Here is a 19,622-nt window from a genome sequence, read left to right as displayed (position 1 = left end):
CAAGACTATTCACAAGTAGATTACCTTTCTTCAAATGTAAAATGCTAAAAAAATGTACTTTCAAGTTCATATTTGTTTGTTTATAAGCAAATATTTTCTGGATTTACTAAAAACATGGCTGTCCCTCAGCTGGACCAGAAAAAAAAAATACCTTATCTATATCTAAATATTCTAAAAATGTAGCAAATTTTGTTTTTCACACTCTCAAATGAACATTAATTACACGTATCCTATCATTATTATCTAAAACCTAATTGAAAAAAAATAAATTAGAAAAAAAAGATGTCCCTCAAAAGGCACTCAACTCTGTTACAACGTACCAATACTAAAAAAATAACTGTGCTATGGGAGATAACTCTCATACGCTTCCTCTTTTGGCAACATGTGTATGAAGTTCATCTGCTGGTGATAGATAGATGCCACATTTATGTACACTGTTCAAGCCAATGACATCAAGATATGTCTGTTAAGTACAGTTTGTTTTCTAAGCCTAAACTCTGTTACACTGTCTATAGATCTATATCTCATTCTTATTTCCTTCACTTTTCCAAGAGAAATTGGTTAGCAAGACCATGTTAGCAGTGAGTATTTTAATTTCCATAAAAAGCAAAGCATGCTGGGATATGAGCCATTTATAGTAAGGTTTCTCAACTCCGTTATACTCAACTCTGTAATGCTGTACAGCGTAATGGAGAGGAAAAATTTGTGCATCTGCACAATTTCGATAGTTATTGTCAGTACATAGCTTTGTTCTTCAAGAATATTTTATTTAATTTTAACCCTATACCTGACAAATAATTTCCCACAGTCTGTAGTAAGAACTTTTTTTTAAAATAGTCACTCAGACTGCTCTGATGTTTCGGATGAACAAGATGTTAGGAACTGTGCAAAATGTGGATTTGATACTATTGATAACACTCTTTCTGACAGTGGACTAATTATTGAAGACAGAACTGTTGTCTTTTACATTGATGGGAGTGCCTGGCTATTGTCTTTTGGCTGCAGAAAGCAATTTCATTATGCATGTATAAACATCATATTTTCTGACAGTGTTGATGATATGATTGATCTGAGATTTGATCTTGAAGTTTTGTAACTATATTATAGTGATCTAAAATAGCATTTTAAGCAACTTTGTGCTTATTTATTTCAACGTCTATACAAAGGGTTGAACATTAGTAATTTAGTAGACCCACTTTTGTATGCCATTACTGCAGAAACTGGCTCATAAACCATGAGTACCAAAGTACTGACAAGTAACACAACACAGTGCATGTATTTTCACATTTCATCTCAAAAGGGATGAAAAGGTTGTTATTTTATGCTAGAGAGCAATAACAAAATATATGAGTTACAACTCCGTTACAACAAACTCAACTCTGTTACGTCAGAATTTTTTTAATAGATGACTTCTTTTGACAACTGACGAAAAACTTTGTTGTTTTTATGAGTTTTAACTTTAGATTAGGATTAATGATAATATATGTTGTGACAAAAGATGAAAAATACTATATTTTGGATACTGTCTTTCATGTAAATGACTTTGTTGTCTAGGCAAACTTTTGAAATATGGAGCGAGCACTTACAAATGTCCAATCATACATTTTATTTAGCCAGTTTCCATTTGTTTAACACTGAATTGTATTCACACTTAATGTTAATTGCTGAATATGATTTTATATTTCAAAACAACCTAGCGCTATTAAAATTACTTTCCATTTGTGATCCGTAACGGAGTTGAATGTCCTAGCAGATTAGGCTAATTCATTAATTATTTTCTAATTAATTAAACACATCACTGCACTGCATTGAACTAGAAAGTACTTCTCAAGTATCATATACTCTAATATCAAGAGAAAAATTATATTAGGGACACTTTTATTTTTGCAAGTTGATATCAGAAAATTTGTCGGTTTTGAGATTTTTACCCGAGTAGGACTCGGGTACCCACAGGACTAACCTGACCCGTGGTTAGTCACGTGATATACTGTTTAATGACAAAAGGTATCTAAAACTCTTTGTTTAAACTACAAGTCACTAATGTTCGCAGTTCTTCTTGACTACTACGCCCATTCCTTCTGACTTTTATATGTTTGAATAAAAATAAAACTTCAGTCATCTTCAGTGTATACACCAGATCGTTTCATACATATCTTAACACATTTTACCAGAGCTATGGTCAAACTTTTCCCAATCGGACAGTTTGTACCTACCTTTTGAGACAGCTGGTACAGCTGGTACCAGGGTAGGGTCGAGTAATAGGGGAGTGGGTACCGGTGCAGTAAATTTGGACTCGTCCCAGCCCTATTAGAAACCCATACTATATGTTACATATAGTGTCTAGAAACCCATACAAACCGTGAAAATCCCTGTTAGGATAGGTCTTCAGCAACCCATGCTTGCTGCAAAAGGCGACTGTGCTTGTCGTAAGAGACGACTAACGGGATCAGGTGGTCAGACTTGCTGACTTTGTTGATGCTTATCATTGATCCAAATTGCATGGATCGATGCTCATGATATCAATCACTGGATTGTCTGGTCCCGAAACCTAAATCAAAGTCTAGGTTTCAACTTTGCCACTTCAAGCCTACTTTTCTTGCGTGGATCCTGGTGCCACCCTGTGAAGAACACGAATTGTGCCCAATGTGATGAAAACATGATATCCAATCAGATCGCTGTCCTTATTTCGAAAGGCTTTACTTTGAAGACTACCATAGCAGACGATCTGGTTGATCAGATAACACAAAGATTCCAGATTTCATCCCTGACAGACAAACAAAATAACAGATTACCACAGTGAAGATACTTACTGATGCCACGTTTCTCTAACAAAAATAGAGGCTCACAGACTAAACAGTCAGAATGGTTTTACGCCTTTAACAATTTTTCAGCAATATCACGGCAGGGTACACCAGAAATGGGCTTCACACATTGTACCCAAGGGGAATTGAACCAGGGCCTTCGGTGTGACGAGCGAACGCTTTAACCACTAGGCTACCCCTCAGATCCCAGACTACACAGTATTAAGTAACACTGCACATCGTGGTGACAAGATACACTCAGCTGGAGTTGTCTGAAAACAGCACTGCATCTCAGCCATTGTGATAAGTGCTCATTGTTTGAGTGAAAATACAATGAAGTTTTCACTGAAATATATATCATGCCCTAAGTACTTTGGCAAGATGATTGACAACTTTGAAAGACTTCAAACATATGGTCACATTTCATCGTAAATTTGACAAATTTAGTAAAACATTCTTAGATAGGACTATCGACATGTGCTATAGTCCAAACCTGAGCAAGTCTGTATTAACACAGAAATTAAGTTTGAAATGGCAAGGGTGAAAACTAAACTTTGATATTTACTAGTCCGGACTAATGTCGGTTTTATTGTACTAGCACACCAAGATACCAGGCCACAGTTTAACAAATGTTGAACATGAATACCCCCGACTCTGAGCTGACCAGTCCTTGTTTTATCACCATAATGCTGAGCACCAGACGGGGAAACAACAAATACCATCTTTTAATATTTTTTTATTAGAGTGAGTGAGTGAGTATGGTTTTACGCCACTTTTAGCAATATTCCAGCAATATCTCGTCGGGGGACACCGGAAATGGGCTCCACACATTGTACCCATGTCTGGAATCGAACCCGTGTCTTCGGCGTGACGAGCGAACGCTTTAACCACTAGGCTACCCGACCGCCCCCTTTTGATTCGAGTATTTAGACACAGCTGGGGATTGATCCACAGACCTTCCGCTCTCCGGGTATATCCTCTTTCCACTTGACCATCCAGTTACAGTGGTCACCAAGTTAACACAGTATAGGTGTGATGTGGTTTTCAATCACAAATCAATTTACACCAAATACAAAGTATGCAAGCATGTGTCAACCTTTAAATAGATTTATTCACCATGTTCACTGTTCATAGCCAAATTTGAAACATTATGAAACATTTTACAGTCTGACAGAAAGACATCTAAAACTTATTCTTAAGGTGATAACATGAACATGTAAAAACTGCAGGGAAATCCGAATTCAATATCTAACTTCATTTGCCATGTAAAACTCCTTGATGTTTAGTAATGTACAGTTAAGTCCCGTTAATCTGAGATTGTCAGTTGCACATAATGCACATGATTATACCGGATTAACGAGTATGTTGGATAAACGAAATTAGGTAGTATCAACATTCGTGATTGAAAATTGGACAACTATATGATACATTACGATTCAAATTCTGTTTTGTTTACTTAAAGCAGTAATTGTTTATTGTTCAGCAAGTTTATCTCTGCAGCCCTTGAAATATGCAGCTATTCGCTGACTCGTCTCGCATCAAAACACGGGGCTGGCAGATGACCACGGAGTACGCTGATCACTGTCGGATTAACAAGACTGATTAAAGAGTGATTTAAGCAGTTCATTGCAAATTAGGTGTGTCGGAGTCCAAGTGCAAGATTGTTGGATTAACGGGTCAAAACAGCACTGATTTAGTCGGTTCCCATCATTTGTGTCGGATAGAGGCTATTGTTGGATTAACAAGTGTCGGATTAACGAGACTTGACAGTATTATGTTGATGGAATTATTCACCCAGGTTAAAAAAATACCAAAAAATACCCGAGACCATGTCCAGCAGATATCATGTCCAGTGAACCTCATTAGTGTGGACACCTTAAAATACCAAAACCCGCATTCTGGAGGATTACCATCAGTACTGCTTGGAACGCTTATATCATGTATACCATGAACATGTGGGATCAATATGATCAAATCTACACAACTCTAATTTTCTCCCTGTTTACCTTGTAAACATGTTCTTGCACTTGTTGCATTTTCTTCACTACTCTCAGTATCATAATTTTTTCACAATGAATCAATGTCTTTTTAACATGTTTAACATATCATGATTCTTCGTCTTCTCTTTGCATCTGTTCAATAAGTCTCTTTCTCTCCTCTGCTTGGCGCATCTTCATTAAAACTAAGCTTTCAAAATCTCTCTCATGGCTTGTCTTGGGTATACAACTTGCTTGCATGTTTTTTTCAGGAACCGTTGTGAAAGAAACACTATCACTTTCTGTGGGAAATGAAGGAATTTGAGGGTTTGCATCACTGTATGTCTGATTCACAGTCTCGTAAGTCGGTGTTTCTGGTTTACCAGATAACCATTTCAGAGTTAATGGATTCTCTCGCAAACCACATTCATTCCTAAAAGCCATATCTGCCGATCTGGGAGATTTATACTCAACTATAGCACGTCCTTTCTTGTTCCCTGAAATAACAAGAGCACTCACTTCTCCATATTTTCCTAACATAGCACGCAACATTCCATGTGAATATCCACCATTGCTGTTATCAGTCTTCTCTGCTGTCCATGTAACTTTTAGTTTGGGTGAAACAGCTGGTGGCTCTTCCTCCTTGTTCTTGTTCTTCGGTATATTCTTTATCGCTTCTTCTCTATCCTTTTTTAACTGTTCCTTCAAATATTCTTGCTCTTGTTCAAGAAGCGAAGAGCCCTGTTTTCTTAATCGTTCTATTTCTGCTTCTAAATTTCTCTGCGCCCGAAAATCATCTGATTTCTGGTCTTGAAACGCTCGTTCTCTCGCTTCCAAATCTTCTTTGAACTTTTTTCTCTTGCTGTCAAGAACTTTGTGTCGTTCCTCGGCCGCTTTCTTGGCTTTTCTCGTCTTATCATAGGCAGCTCTTGCCGCAACATCACAGAGGATCTCGAGTGCTTTAGAAAGTCTCTGAAACTCATTGGCCGCGTCTGGATTGTCCGGGTTTTTATCAGGATGGCATTTCAAGGCTGTCTTTCTGTAAGCTTTCACCATTTCCTTTTCGGTGGCATCTTCTCCAACTCCGAGCAAACGATATAGATCTGTTTTGTTCAAATCAAGCGCCATGTTTGTTCTTCCTATCAGTTCATAAAATACACTACTGTACCTGCGAGTTCGTTATTACCACAGATTAGTTACACATACGTCGCAATACACATGAACGTTTCTGTTCCGGAAGCTTTCAGTTCACTTGTTTCACATACCGAAGAGCGTCCAAAGGGAGATAATTATTTCATCCGAGAACTCGTGTTAGTAAATTTCTGATAGTTTGGTCCGAGTAATACATTTAACAAAAACGGAGACCGAAAAACAAGCCTTAAGTGTTTTATATCAACGATCTTAGGGTTTGTTTTCGAAATTAAAAAAAGCAAACTGATTTTTTTTCAGTACTTGTCATGGCAAATGTTTGAGAAAAATTTAGAGTTATCTCCCTTACACCCATTCCTGGCCACAAAGTTGTCCACGAGTGGAATATTATCTCGACTGAAATCGTGTGGACTTTGTGTTCTGCTCGAGTAGAGCATGGCTGAAGTTCTCAAAGTCACTCAAGGCCTGCTTTCGACAGTTTACAGTTATATTCCCGGATTGCCATCATCTAAGGAGGTCGAGAAAGTGATAGTCCGAGAGATTGAAATGGCTCGACCCAACGCATTTTATCGCCTCGCCGGCTTGTCAGGCGCAATTGCCGTTGCAATGGGCGCTTACGGGGCTCACGGTGGGAATTTTTACTTCTTATCATCAACGTTGTGCATATGATAGCGTTATAAAATTAATTTAAAATCTTTGATAACTGAAACTAAGTGCAGGCACGATTGCATTGAGTCTTTGTGACGTAACACGCGTGCATGACGTCATAATTACGTCACCATGCAATATACCGTATTACCTCTCGTAGATGCTGGAACTACAATACATGTATTTAGATATAAACGATCTGGTCATGCACTGAAGTTGACATGAAGCTTTATCTGTTTCAAACATATAAAAGTCAAAAGAATGTTTGCAAAGTCAGAAAGAAATGCGAACACCAGGTCCTACCCGACCTGAGTACTGGAGTTACATAGCCCAGCCCAAGTGGTGCAGTGTGTAATGTACCATTCACTGATTCACCCCACGCTGAAGACCCAGGTGCGATTCCCAACATGGGTACAACATGTGAAGCCCAATTCTGGCGTCCCCGGCGTGATATTGCTGGAATATTGCTAGAAGCGGCGTAAAACCATACTCACTCACTCACTCACTGATTCACTCAGTTCATGATGCTCTTGATGCTACTGTTCTTGATGCTACTGCCGAGAAATTTATACCACAGATATTTTGTTTGTTTTGTTGTCACACACACTTAACAAATTTCCAGCTACTGTAAATCTTGAAATTAATGCAAGTGTAGCGGCCATAAAATTTCCGAGTCCCGTGATGGGATTCGAACCACGTACCTTCTAATCCGAGGTTGGACGCCTTGTCCACATGACCAAAGAGGTTAACCCCGTCAGCAAGCTGACAAGGTAAGGATGTCATCTGTGGAACGACTCCACGCCCTGCTACATACTCCCCTGTCAACAGAAGGCACGTCCCGGGCCGCATAGTAGGGTACTGAGGCTTATTTTGCTCAAATTTAATATGAACGTGCTCATCCCCACGTTGGGCGCCAATGTAGTGGCCATAAAATTTCCGAGTCCCGTGATGGGATTCGAACCATGGACCTTCTGATCAGAGGTCGGACACCTTGTCCACATGACCAAAGAGGTTAACCCCGTCAGCAAGCTGACAAGGTAGGATGTCGTCTGTGGGATGACTCCACGCCCTGCTACACAAGAATGATTTAAATGCAAAAAATGTGAGTGGTTGGATTAAGGTAAGGCTGGATTAAGGTAAGGATATGTATCATTCCACTGGGGATGGGGCGGGGGGAGTCTCATTGATATTGAGTCACATTTGTTGCTAGGGGTCAGCAGTCATATTTATTATGAGACATATTAATTTCAATATTTACAGTATATGACAGCGTCCTGTAAATATCTGGACTAGACATTCAAGTAATTGATTTCAAAAGTAGTGATCCATGATGCTGGTGTATGGAGTTGCAATAACACAAGCCACTGATTCTGATCATGTGATCTATCTGGTTGCCTGGAACTTTTCTAACCACAATTCCAAAAGGGGATGAAAAGTTTGATCATTAGTGAACTAATATTGAATTCAAAATTTGCCCTAAACTTTAACCCTGTTTTGTATAAACTGTTTTCATTTAGACTGTTGGTAATGTCAGTCCAAGCTTCTGCCTTGTGTCAAGGAAAAGTATCTGTTTGAAGTTTTATCTATTTCCACTGTTGAGTTAAGACCCTGCAGTAATGTCAGACTGTGTTTGAGTTGCACACAAAACACTATTGTGTTTGTTTGTTTGTTGTTTAATGTCGCACTTAGCAATATTACAGCTATATGACGGCTGTCTGTAAATAATCGAGTCTGGACCAGACAATACAGTGGTTGACATCATGAGAATCGATCCACGCAATTGGGATGTGATGACATGCATCAACCGAGTCAGCGAGCCTGACCACCCATCCCGTTAGTCGCCTCTTACGACAAGCATAGTCGCCTTTTACTGCAAGCATGGGTTGGTGAAATCTAGCCATACCTGGAGCTTCACTGATCCACACTATTGTGTGCTGTTCCCCCAAACAGCAACTGAACGATCCCCATCCTGCCACAACTTTCAAAAATACTGGATTATTGTCTGTTACAAAGAGCAGTGGCTACTACAATATTTAAGGGTTGTGTGGGTGTAACGATATGGTCGGGTCACGATACTATTCGTATCCCGATGGTTTGGGTCCGATACCATTTTTATCCAGAATCTTATCCACTCACAACCCTGAATCAATTCTTTTTAGATGAGATGGAAGATGGCATACTGAAGGGCAGAAACATATAGGCTAAAGGGCGCTGTGTTATGCTATTTATAACCAAAAGGGAAATACTAGAGAATTTGCATAAGCTGGTTGTTGAATAGTTTCTGTTATTTTCGCATATTTATGCATCAATATAACTTCTAAAGTAATGTATCCTTTGTATCGCGATAAGGGTTGTAAATCACAGTATTGTATCGTGAGCCTTGTATACATACGATACGATACGATACGATACTATATCTCTGTATCGTAACACGATAGTGTGGCAATACATTGTGGACTGAACATGTCATAGAAAAATCAACAAAGAGGGTGTGTTTCAAGTTATCAGAGAAAACATCTTGAAATTGTGCACTGCACTGTCTCCGACTGTGACATCATGTTTTGCATCACGTCAAGCTGTGTTATTTCATAGTAGCGATGCTCAGTTTGGAACTAAGTTGTACAGACATTTTGTTTATGGGCGACCACATAATGTTTGCTTATAAATCATCTGCCACACGTAAAATATTTTGATGTGAAAATCATTGTATGAGTGCATAAAGCTAACCATTGTTTAAACGCTGTTATCAGGTTTTCTTTAAAACAACAATTCAATCATAACATTGGCCATGTCGCTTCACTCATTATCTTTGCTAACACCAAAGATTTTTTCATATTATTGAGTTGAATGGCAAATGCATACTGTTGTTTTATGTGGAGATATGTAGATTTGACAGGGCTAAATTGACTTTTGAACAGAGCACACAGCATCCAAATTAAATGACTGACAACGGGGGTTTCAGGGTCAGTGCAAAATGTGGTAGAAACAAATACATTGATGTCATTTTGAGAGGATCAGGAAGTACATTAACAGTGACTCTGCTGATGAAAAATCAATAGAATTTGTGTGATTTCGTCATTTTGACATTTTCCACTTTGGGAAATTTTCCCGTTATGATGTTGTGGACATCATTTCAGTGAGTATTCTGTTTGTTTCAGTTTTCCGTCCCAGTGATGCTGACGAAAGATTAAAAGAGGTAAGTAAAATAGCTTGTGAACCAGTTTTACAACCAAAGAAATATATACTCCTTACATATGGAGCACAGGGGTGTTAAAATTAATTTAATCAAATTTAAAGTGTTCCTCTAATTTTTAAGTTATGTATTAATTGTTTATGTATGAGGGAATTACTCTGCACAGTGCCACATTGTTAGTCTGTCATACAGACCCTGACACAAATATATCCGATACAGCCCTTGCAAGTCTATAATGTTTGGCAAGTCTAGATTACTGCAGTGTCTGAAAATGAAGAGAGTCTCTGGGCTCCTTATTTTTATATTTTTATTAAGATAATTTAACAACTGTTTTTTTCTGTAACACATGTTCATTTCAGAGACTAGATGTTAGTCTACCACAATGTATGTAATCAATAGAGTTATTGAACCATGGTGAGAATTACTAAAAAAATGAACATGGAGGTTTTTGATCCAATTTATCATTGCATTTGAAATTTTTCTAAATCTTACCACATCATACATATGTCTGCATATTTTCTAATCATATGCTTGTCGTAAGAGGCGACTAACAGGATCAGGTGGTCAGGCTCCATGACGTGGTTGAAGCATGTCATCATATCCCAGTTACATGTGACCCGTGAAGATCTGGGGTAGAATAGGTCTTCAGCAACCCATGCTTGCCATAAAAGGCGACTATGCTTGTCGTAAGAGGCGACTAACAGGATCGGGTGGTCAGACTCGCTGACTTGGTTGATGCATGCCATCAATCCTAATTGCGTGGATTGATGCTCATGATGTCAATCACTGGATTGTCTGGGCCGGAATGGATTATTTACAGACCGCCGTCATATAGCTGTAATATTGCTGAGTGTGCGGCGTTAAACAACAAACAAACAAACAAAACTTCGAACATGGCAACACGATTTGCTTCCTCAAATATAATGTTGGGTTAGCCCAGTGTTGTAAGACCTCACAACTGGCCACTTCCCTAAGGCTTGCTAAATACCTGTGGGTTCAAATCGAATTGGTAAATTTCTATTGTTTTGAGATCTGTTGGCACTAAACCTGTGCATATGGGTTTCACTAAAGTCAAGAATTTTTCCAGGATTCCAAATTGGGACATTTGTTAAAAATTTGATTTTGTTCTTATTTTCTCAAATTAGGAGGTATCTTCAATTGCATTCAGTGCACTAGTGTAAAACTGAGCACGTCAGAACTTTCAGTCCTCTTTACTGGTCCGGGGCGGTTGGGTAGCCTAGTGGTTAAAGCCTTCGCTCGTCACGCCGAAGACCCGGGTTCGATTCCCGACATGGGTACAATGTGTGAAGCCCATTTCTGGTGTCCCCCGCCCTGATATTGCTGGAATATTGGAACTACATGATTTGGGAAGTTTGTGATTCCAATTTGGACACTGGCTGCAGACATTGGGGTCGTATATCGGCCTCTGACTAGGGCTTGATAAATTCTTGAAAGTGGTGAATACTTAGATCGGCATCACTGAAATACTGAGATCATGCAACGCCATGACATAACTGAACTACTGCTTAAAGCGGCATTAAAACTAAACCTCGTTCACTCACTTGGTGAATCCTGCATTCCTGGGATATTGGACCGTCTCCGTAGTTCAGTGGTAGAGTGTCCGCCCGAAGAGCGGAAGTTCGGGGTTCGATCCCCGGCCGTGTCCTTCCAAAAGACATTAAAAGATGGTACCCTGCCTGGTGCTCGGCATTAAGGGGCTAAAACAAGGACTGGTCGGCTCAGAGTCAGTAAACTGTGTCTGAGTGTGGTGTTCATGTTAAACTGCGGCATGGTATCTCAGTGGGTTATCACTATAATGCATGCAAGTCGCTATATAAGTGCAATAATCTTGGACGTGACGTATAACACCATTTCACCTCACCTTACCTCCTGGGAGATTGCATTTGAAATGCAAACTTATGTCAAAATGTTAAGAGGTGGGTCCAGGATGTGAGAGTGAGTATGGTTTTACGCCGCTTTTAGCAATATTCCAGCGGGGGGACACCACAAATGGGCTTCACACATTGTACCCATGTCGGGAATCGAACCCGGGTCTTCGGCGTGACGAGCGAACGCTTTAACCACTAGGCTACCCGACTGTAATGTAGAGCGTTTGCCCCTTCCTTTTACGCTGAGATCGAAAACAATTTCTGAATCATCAGAATTTTTTTCTTCTTTCTTTGTTCCAGGAATCATGCTGTGCATTGAGCATGTTCATATGGGGTGGTTTTTTTGCATGTGTTGGGGCACGGGAGGCCCAGTCGTCTATGGCACCTCAAGTTGCTGTGCAGTTGCGTCCCTTGGGCATGCTAGAAACCTATGATCATGGGTTTGAATCCCGGTTCGCCCCGATTATGTTTCTAGGTTTGTCAGCACCATACCCGTGGTAGTGGGTTTCACCCAAATGGTGGAAGTCTAGACCTACATCACTTCGGGCTCTCCTCCCACATGATGTAACTGGAATACTGTTAAAAGCGTTCATTCACTTTACATGTTTCTCCAGATTACTTTGGCGAAAGAACATTTGTGATTGGCTTCCTATAATATCCATCACCACAAGGTGTTTTTTAAAAACATGATTTCCAATTTTCCATAGGGGACCAGGAACATTGTTTGACTCTAACATGAGTTTAATCATTGGCACTCTACTACACCTTTCCTCATGGCAAGCGTGTCCACTAGCCTATATCAAAGCCTAGTTTCTGCCCTTGCCACATCAAGGCCACTTGTCTTGGCTCGACCCTGGCGCCACCTCGCGTAGATCACAAGGTGTGCCTCTCGTAATGAAAATGCAATATCCAATCAGATCGCTGTTCTTATCTCTTATACCTTCACAAAGATGGCTACTACCAAAGGCGAGGACCTAGTCGATCAGATAATGAAAACATTCGCAATTTCATCCCTGACACAAAAACATATGCAGATGTTGTGGGTTTTAAGAGATGAAAAAGATATATTTGTGTCAACAAAGACAGGCAGCAGTAAATCACTTTCATACGAAGGTATACCAGTCGTGGGTGTTGATTTTATGAAACGTTCTCTGATATATGCGATAGTCCAATCATTGGGAAAGTGGGCTTGATGTGGCAAGGGTGGAATCAAGACTTTGATCAAAATACTAGTGGATGCCGTTGCCTCGGGGAGATGTCTACTATAAGGAATTAGGACCATGGGTTTCCTATCTCTCAGTCATTGTTGGGCCGCCCTGCCCCCACTCCTCCCTCTATTCTCCGAGCTACGTGCTCAGCTGGTGACCCCATGAACCCATTTAGTCACTTACAGCAAGTATCGGAACCAACACTACCTTAGGGGATCAGTAAACACCAACTTCCATCAGTATGGAAATTTAGATCTAATAACAAAATGATTGGCCTGAGATCTGGTTTTCTGTATATGAAGATGTGACCAGCTTGTTTTTTCTGGGGGCTATTTTGATATCAGGGATCTGTTCAAAGTATTCTTAAAATTGTTCAGGATTTGTGTAAGTTGATAAAATGAAGGGAGGTAACTCCTTCCGGCTTGTTAGTCTATTCACGTGAAGGCTACATCACTTCAGCAAGAGAGGACTATTTTTAAGAATTATCAATCGTATGATATTCATATTTTTTTCTGATACAATCTATGCGGAGGAAGCCTATGAGGCCACAATACATTAATTTTTAGATTTTCAATCATCAAATTTCTTCAAAATGTCAGGCTTCAAGAAAAGCATTTTTCTTTTTTCCCCTCAGAATCTGTTGTAGTATATTTGTTGAAACTCCGGCTAAATGTTTGTCTCCATGATAAGGTTAAAGTGTTTATAAAATCAGTAAAGTAAACATGGTGAAGTAACGAATAAAACAATAAGTTGCTAAAATCGTTTTTTTGTTGCATTACTTGTTTCATATTTATCAAAGTCCTCCTCTGTATTTTTTAGAAGTAATTAAATGTCAATACTGACGACAACTTTTGTAAACTGAACTTTGTAATGTACACTCAGGTGAGCATGTGTTTGGAGACAAGACTGTATGTATTAAATACAAAAGATATACAAATTCAATTACTTTCTTACACTGCTTCGATTAATGAGTCTCATAATGACTAGCAGTAGACCTACAGAGATCAATCACATCAATGACTAGCCAAACTTCCATATATCAGTCACATCAATGACTAGCCAGACCTCCATATATCAACCACATCACTGATAAGCCAGACCTCCAAAGATCAATCACATCAATGACAAGCCAGACCTCCATATATCAACCTCATCAATGACAAGCCAGACCTCCAGAGATCAATCACATCAATGACTAGCAGTAGACCTCCAGAGATCAACCACATCACTGACAAGCCAGACATCCAAAGATCAATCACATCAATGACTAGCCAGACCTCCATATATCAACCACATCAATGACAAGCCAGACCTCCAGAGATCAATCACATCAATGACTAGCAGTAGACCTCCAGAGATCAATCACATCAATGACTAGCAAGACCTCCAAAGATCAATCATTTCAATGACTAGCCAGACCTCCATATATCAATCACATCAATGACTAGTCAGACCTCCATATATCAACCACATCAATGACTAGCCAGACTTCCAAAGATCAATCACATCAATGACTAGCCAGTGAATTTCAAGGCTCAGTCTCATTTCATAAATAAGTTCTTAAATTTTTCTTTAGCTTGTATTTTTGTCCCAAACGTTGCTATAATTGTTGGTGATAAACTGGCCAGTAAACAAATGACTATTTTCTGTCATGAGACACAAGATGGATATTGGTTGTGATGTTTTAGTCCTGATTTAGGTTATTCAGCTTGACACCATGTTGTTGTTTCAGACGTTCAGAACTGGTTACATGATTCATCTAGTCCACTCCGTCGCTCTGATGGGCACCCCAATGGCTTGCAGACCTGTGTTGGTAAGTTAAACCACCTCCGTCGCTCTGATGGGCACCCCAATGGCTCGCAAACCTGTGTTGGTAAGTGAAACCACCTCCGTCGCTCTGATGGTGACCCCATGGCCCGCAAACCTGTGTTGGTAAGTTACACCGCCTCCGTCACTCTGATGGTGACCCCATGGCCCGCAAACCTGTGTTGGTAAGTTACACTGCCTCCGTTGCTCTGATGGTGACCCCATGGCCCGCAAACCTGTGTTGGTAAGTTACACCGCCTCCGTTGCTTTGATGGTGACCCCATGGCCCGCAAACCTGTGTTGGTAAGTTAAACCGCCTCTGTCGATCTGATGGTGACCCCATGGCCCGCAGACCTGTGTTGGTAAGTTACACCGCCTCCGTTGCTTTGATGGGCACCCCATGTCTCGCAGACCTGTGTTGGTAAGTTAAACCGCCTCTGTTGCTTTGATGGGCACCCCATGTCTCGCAGACCTGTGTTGGTAAGTTAAACCACCTCCGTTGCTTTGATGGGCACCCCATGTCTCGCAGACCTGTGTTGGTAAGTTAAACCACCTCCGTTGCTTTGATGGGCACCCCATGTCTCGCAGACCTGTGTTGTTTAGTTACACCGCCTCCGTTGCTTTGATGGGCACCCCATGTCTCGCAGACCTGTGTTGGTAAGTTAAACCACCTCCGTTGCTTTGATGGGCACCCCATGTCTCGCAGACCTGTGTTGGTAAGTTACACCGCCTCCGTTGCTTTGATGGGCACCCCATGTCTCGCAGACCTGTGTTGGTAAGTTAAACCACCTCCGTCGCTCTGATGGTGACCCCCATGGTCCGCAGACCTGTGTTGGTAAGTTAAACCACCTCCATGCTCTGATGGGCACCCCATGGCCCGCAGACCTGTGTTGGTAAGTTAAACCACCTCCATGCTCTGATGGGCACCCCATGTCTCGCCGACCTATGTTGGTAAGTTAAACCACCTCCATGCTCTGATGGGCACCCCATGTCGCACAGAGCTGTGTTGGTAAGTTAAACCACCTCCGTTGCTTTGGTTGGCAACCCCATGTCTCACAGAGCTGTGTTGGTAAGTTAAACCACCTCCATTGCTCTGATGGGCACCCCATGGCCCGCAGACCTGTGTTGGTAAGTTAAACCACATCCGTCGCTCTGATGGGCACCCCATGTCTCGCAGACCTATGTTGGTAAGTTAAACCACCTCCATGCTCTGATGGGCACCCCATGTCTCGCAGACCTATATTGGTAAGTTAAACCACCTCCATGCTCTGATGGGCACCCCATGTCTCGCAGACCTATGTTGGTAAGTTATACCACCTCCATGCTCTGATGGGCACCCCATGGCCCGCAGAGCTGTGTTGGTAAGTTAAACCACCTCCGTCGCTCTGATGGTGACCCCATGGCCCGCACACCTATGTTGGTAAGTTAAACCACCTCCATGCTCTGATGGGCACCCCATGTCTCGCAGACCTGTGTTGGTAAGTTAAACCACCTCCATGCTCTGATGGGCACCCCATGGCCCGCAGACCTATGTTGGTAAGTTAAACCACCTCCATGCTCTGATGGGCACCCCATGTCTCGCAGACCTATGTTGGTAAGTTAAACCACCTCCGTGCTCTGATGGGCACCCCATGTCTCCCAGACCTATGTTGGTAAGTTAAACCACCTCCATGCTCTGATGGGCACCCCATGGCCCGCAAACCTGTGTTGGTAAGTTAAACCACCTCCGTCGCTCTGATGGTGACCCCCATGGCCCGCAGACCTGTGTTGGTAAGTTAAACCACCTCCATGCTCTGATGGGCACCCCATGGCCCGCAGACCTGTGTTGGTAAGTTTAACCACCTCCATGCTCTGATGGGCACCCCATGTCTCCCAGACCTATGTTGGTAAGTTAAACCACCTCCATGCTCTGATGGGCACCCCATGTCTCGCAGACCTGTGTTGGTAAGTTAAACCACCTCCATGCTCTGATGGGCACCTCATGGCCCGCAGACCTGTGTTGGTAAGTTAAACCACCTCCGTTGCTCTGATGGTGACCCCATGGCCCGCAGACCTGTGTTGGTAAGTTAAACCACCTCCGTTGCTCTGATGGTGACCCCATGGCCCGCAGACCTGTGTTGGTAAGTTAAACCACCTCCGTTACTCTGATGGGCAACCCCATGGCCCGCAGACCTGTGTTGGTAAGTTAAACCACCTCCGTTGCTCTGATGGTGACCCCATGGCCCGCAGACCTGTGTTGGTAAGTTAAACCACCTCCATGCTCTGATGGGCACCCCATGGCCCGCAGACCTGTGTTGGTAAGTTTAACCACCTCCATGCTCTGATGGGCACCCCATGTCTCCCAGACCTATGTTGGTAAGTTAAACCACCTCCATGCTCTGATGGGCACCCCATGTCTCGCAGACCTCTGTTGGTAAGTTAAACTACCTCCATGCTCTGATGGGCACCTCATGGCCCGCAGACCTGTGTTGGTAAGTTAAACCACCTCCGTTGCTCTGATGGTGACCCCATGGCCCGCAGACCTGTGTTGGTAAGTTAAACCACCTCCGTTGCTCTGATGGTGACCCCATGGCCCGCAGACCTGTGTTGGTAAGTTAAACCACCTCCGTTGCTCTGATGGTGACCCCATGGCCCGCAGACCTGTGTTGGTAAGTTAAACCACCTCCGTTACTCTGATGGGCAACCCCATGGCCCGCAGACCTGTGTTGGTAAGTTAAACCACCTCCGTTACTCTGATGGGCAACCCCATGGCCCGCAGACCTGTGTTGGTAAGTTAAACCACCTCCGTTGCTCTGATGGTGACCCCATGGCCCGCAGACCTGTGTTGGTAAGTTAAACCACCTCCGTTGCTCTGATGGTGACCCCATGGCCCGCAGACCTGTGTTGGTAAGTTAAACCACCTCCGTTGCTCTGATGGTGACCCCATGGCCCGCAGACCTGTGTTGGTAAGTTAAACCACCTCCGTTGCTCTGATGGTGACCCCATGGCCCGCAGACCTGTGTTGGTAAGTTAAACCACCTCCGTTGCTCTGATGGTGACCCCATGGCCCGCAGACCTGTGCTGATAAATTAAACCACCTCCGTTGCCCTGATGGTGACCCCATGGCCCGCAGACCTGTGTTGGTAAGTTAAACCACCTCCGTTGCCCTGATGGTGACCCCATGGCCCGCAGACCTGTGCTGATAAATTAAACCACCTCCGTTGCCCTGATGGTGATCCCTATTGCTCGCAGGTGGTCTGGTGGGTCCAGTGTTTCAGGTTTAGTCATGACAACCCCACACTAATTATGTATCCTATGTTTCAGGTGGGCTCACTGATGACGGTGGGCACACTACTGTTCTCCGGGAGCTGCTACTACCATGCCTTGAGTGGCAACACATCTGTCCGGTACATCACCCCTTACGGTGGCATGATGATCATCTGCGCCTGGCTGGCCATGACATTGTAGCCCAACCCAGCCTGCATGCCCCCACAGCCCCACAGACCCACACACCACACAGACTCGCAACCCCAACACCCCAAACACCCCCACACTCACATCCAAAACACATCTAACACACATCCAACACACACCCACCCTGACAGTGCAAGGGAAACTGTGACAGCTCCACTGTTAAGAAAGAAGAAATGTTCAGAAGAAAATGTCATTTTCGTTATGCCTTGCAGCAAAAAGTGCTTTTAGATTGTGAAGAGTAACTATATTTGTGACATTGTTTGTTGGATTCAGTAATGTGTTAGTGATGTGCCAAAAGGATTTCATCTAATTATAGTCACTCTCAGAGTCTGAATTCAAATTTGTTTGAAGAAAGCGACATTTTATTGTAGGCAATTGTTTATTGATGCATATATAGATTGTTATTTGCTAACATTGACATTTTGATGTCATGGCTGTACATGTCCATTTGACACATATTATAGTATTGCCATGCTGGGAAACTTTTCAATAGGATGTTTGCAGTACCCGTAGATTGAATTACCTAAAGTGTTTTATAAATGATTAATGAAAACTGAAACTGAAAGAGGGAGTAAATAATGGATGGCGAGATGTTGTCCTTGTAAAGTTTGTATGTTATCAAAGGTCATTTCGATAAGAAATAAACAGAAAGTAAATAGGTCTTTTGTTTGTGTGTTGTAATGGTGTCAATCTCTCCATCACAGTGTAGGGGGTATATAAGAATGGTGTATTGTCAATCTGTCTAGCACTATGTAGCAGGATATATAAGAATGGTGTGCCATTAATCTATCCATCACAGTGTAGGGGATATATAAGAATGGTGTACTGTCCATCTATCCATCACATTGTAGGGGATATATAAGAATGGTGTGCCATCAATCTATCCATCACAGTGTAGGGGGTATATAAGAATGGTGTACCATCAATCTATCCATCACAGTGTAGGAGGATATATAAGAATGGTGTACCATCAATCTGTCCACGGTGTAGGAGAATAAATAAGAATGGTGTACCGTCCATCTATCCATCACAGTGTAGGAGGATATATAAGAATGGTGTACCAAGAATCTATCCACAGTGTAGGAGGATACATAAGAATGTTGAACCGTCCATCTATCCATCACAGTGTAGGAGGATATATAAGAATGGTGTGCCGTCAATCTGTCCACGGTGTAGGAGAATATATAAGAATGGTGTACCGTCCATCTATCCATCACAGTGTAGGAGGATATATAAGAATGGTGTGCCGTCAATCTATCAATCACAGTGTAGGAGGATATATAAGAATGGTGTACCAACAATCTATCCACAGTGTAGGAGGATACATAAGAATGGTGTACCGTCAATCTATCCACGGTGTAGGAGGATATATAAGAATGGTGTACCGTCCATCTATCCATCACAGTGTAGGAGGATATATAAGAATGGTGTACCATCCATCTATCCATCACAGTGTAGGAGGATATATAAGAATGGTGTACCGTCCATCTATCCATCAC

General features: G+C 42.1%; 2 protein-coding genes across 2 annotated transcripts; one reads left to right on the top strand and one right to left on the bottom strand.

Moving 5' to 3' along the window:
* Positions 1–4,903: 4,903 nt before the first annotated feature.
* LOC139447405 (dnaJ homolog subfamily C member 17-like) lies at positions 4,904–6,018 on the bottom strand. The gene has a single exon (XM_071228737.1). It carries the CDS (start codon positions 5,903–5,905, stop codon positions 4,907–4,909), a length of 999 nt encoding a protein of 332 aa, XP_071084838.1. The 5' UTR covers positions 5,906–6,018; the 3' UTR covers positions 4,904–4,906.
* A 171-nt stretch (positions 6,019–6,189) lies between these two features.
* LOC139447406 (transmembrane protein 256 homolog) lies at positions 6,190–18,766 on the top strand. The gene is made up of 4 exons (XM_071228738.1): positions 6,190–6,554; positions 9,733–9,770; positions 14,597–14,677; positions 17,974–18,766. The coding sequence occupies exons 1-4, from the start codon at positions 6,362–6,364 to the stop codon at positions 18,115–18,117; spliced, it is 456 nt and encodes a 151-aa protein (XP_071084839.1). The 5' UTR covers positions 6,190–6,361; the 3' UTR covers positions 18,118–18,766.
* The last annotated feature ends 856 nt before the right edge of the window (positions 18,767–19,622 follow it).

The sequence above is a fragment of the Haliotis cracherodii genome, unplaced genomic scaffold, assembly GCF_022045235.1.
Source record: "Haliotis cracherodii isolate W230 unplaced genomic scaffold, xgHalCrac1.p SCAF_7, whole genome shotgun sequence".
Lineage (NCBI taxonomy): Eukaryota > Metazoa > Mollusca > Gastropoda > Lepetellida > Haliotidae > Haliotis > Haliotis cracherodii.
Note: the sequence above shows the minus strand (reverse complement) of the source record. Positions and strands in the feature narration are given on the sequence as shown.

Coding starts and splice junctions, on each gene's coding strand:
- LOC139447405 (XM_071228737.1), bottom strand. CDS start 5,905: ATGGCGCTTGATTTGAACAAAACAGATCTATATCGTTTGCTCGGAGTT.
- LOC139447406 (XM_071228738.1), top strand. CDS start 6,362: ATGGCTGAAGTTCTCAAAGTCACTCAAGGCCTGCTTTCGACAGTTTAC. Junction 6,555..9,732: donor GGGCGCTTACGGGGCTCACG/GTGGGAATTTTT, acceptor TGTTTGTTTCAG/TTTTCCGTCCCAGTGATGCT. Junction 14,678..17,973: donor TGGCTTGCAGACCTGTGTTG/GTAAGTTAAACC, acceptor CCTATGTTTCAG/GTGGGCTCACTGATGACGGT.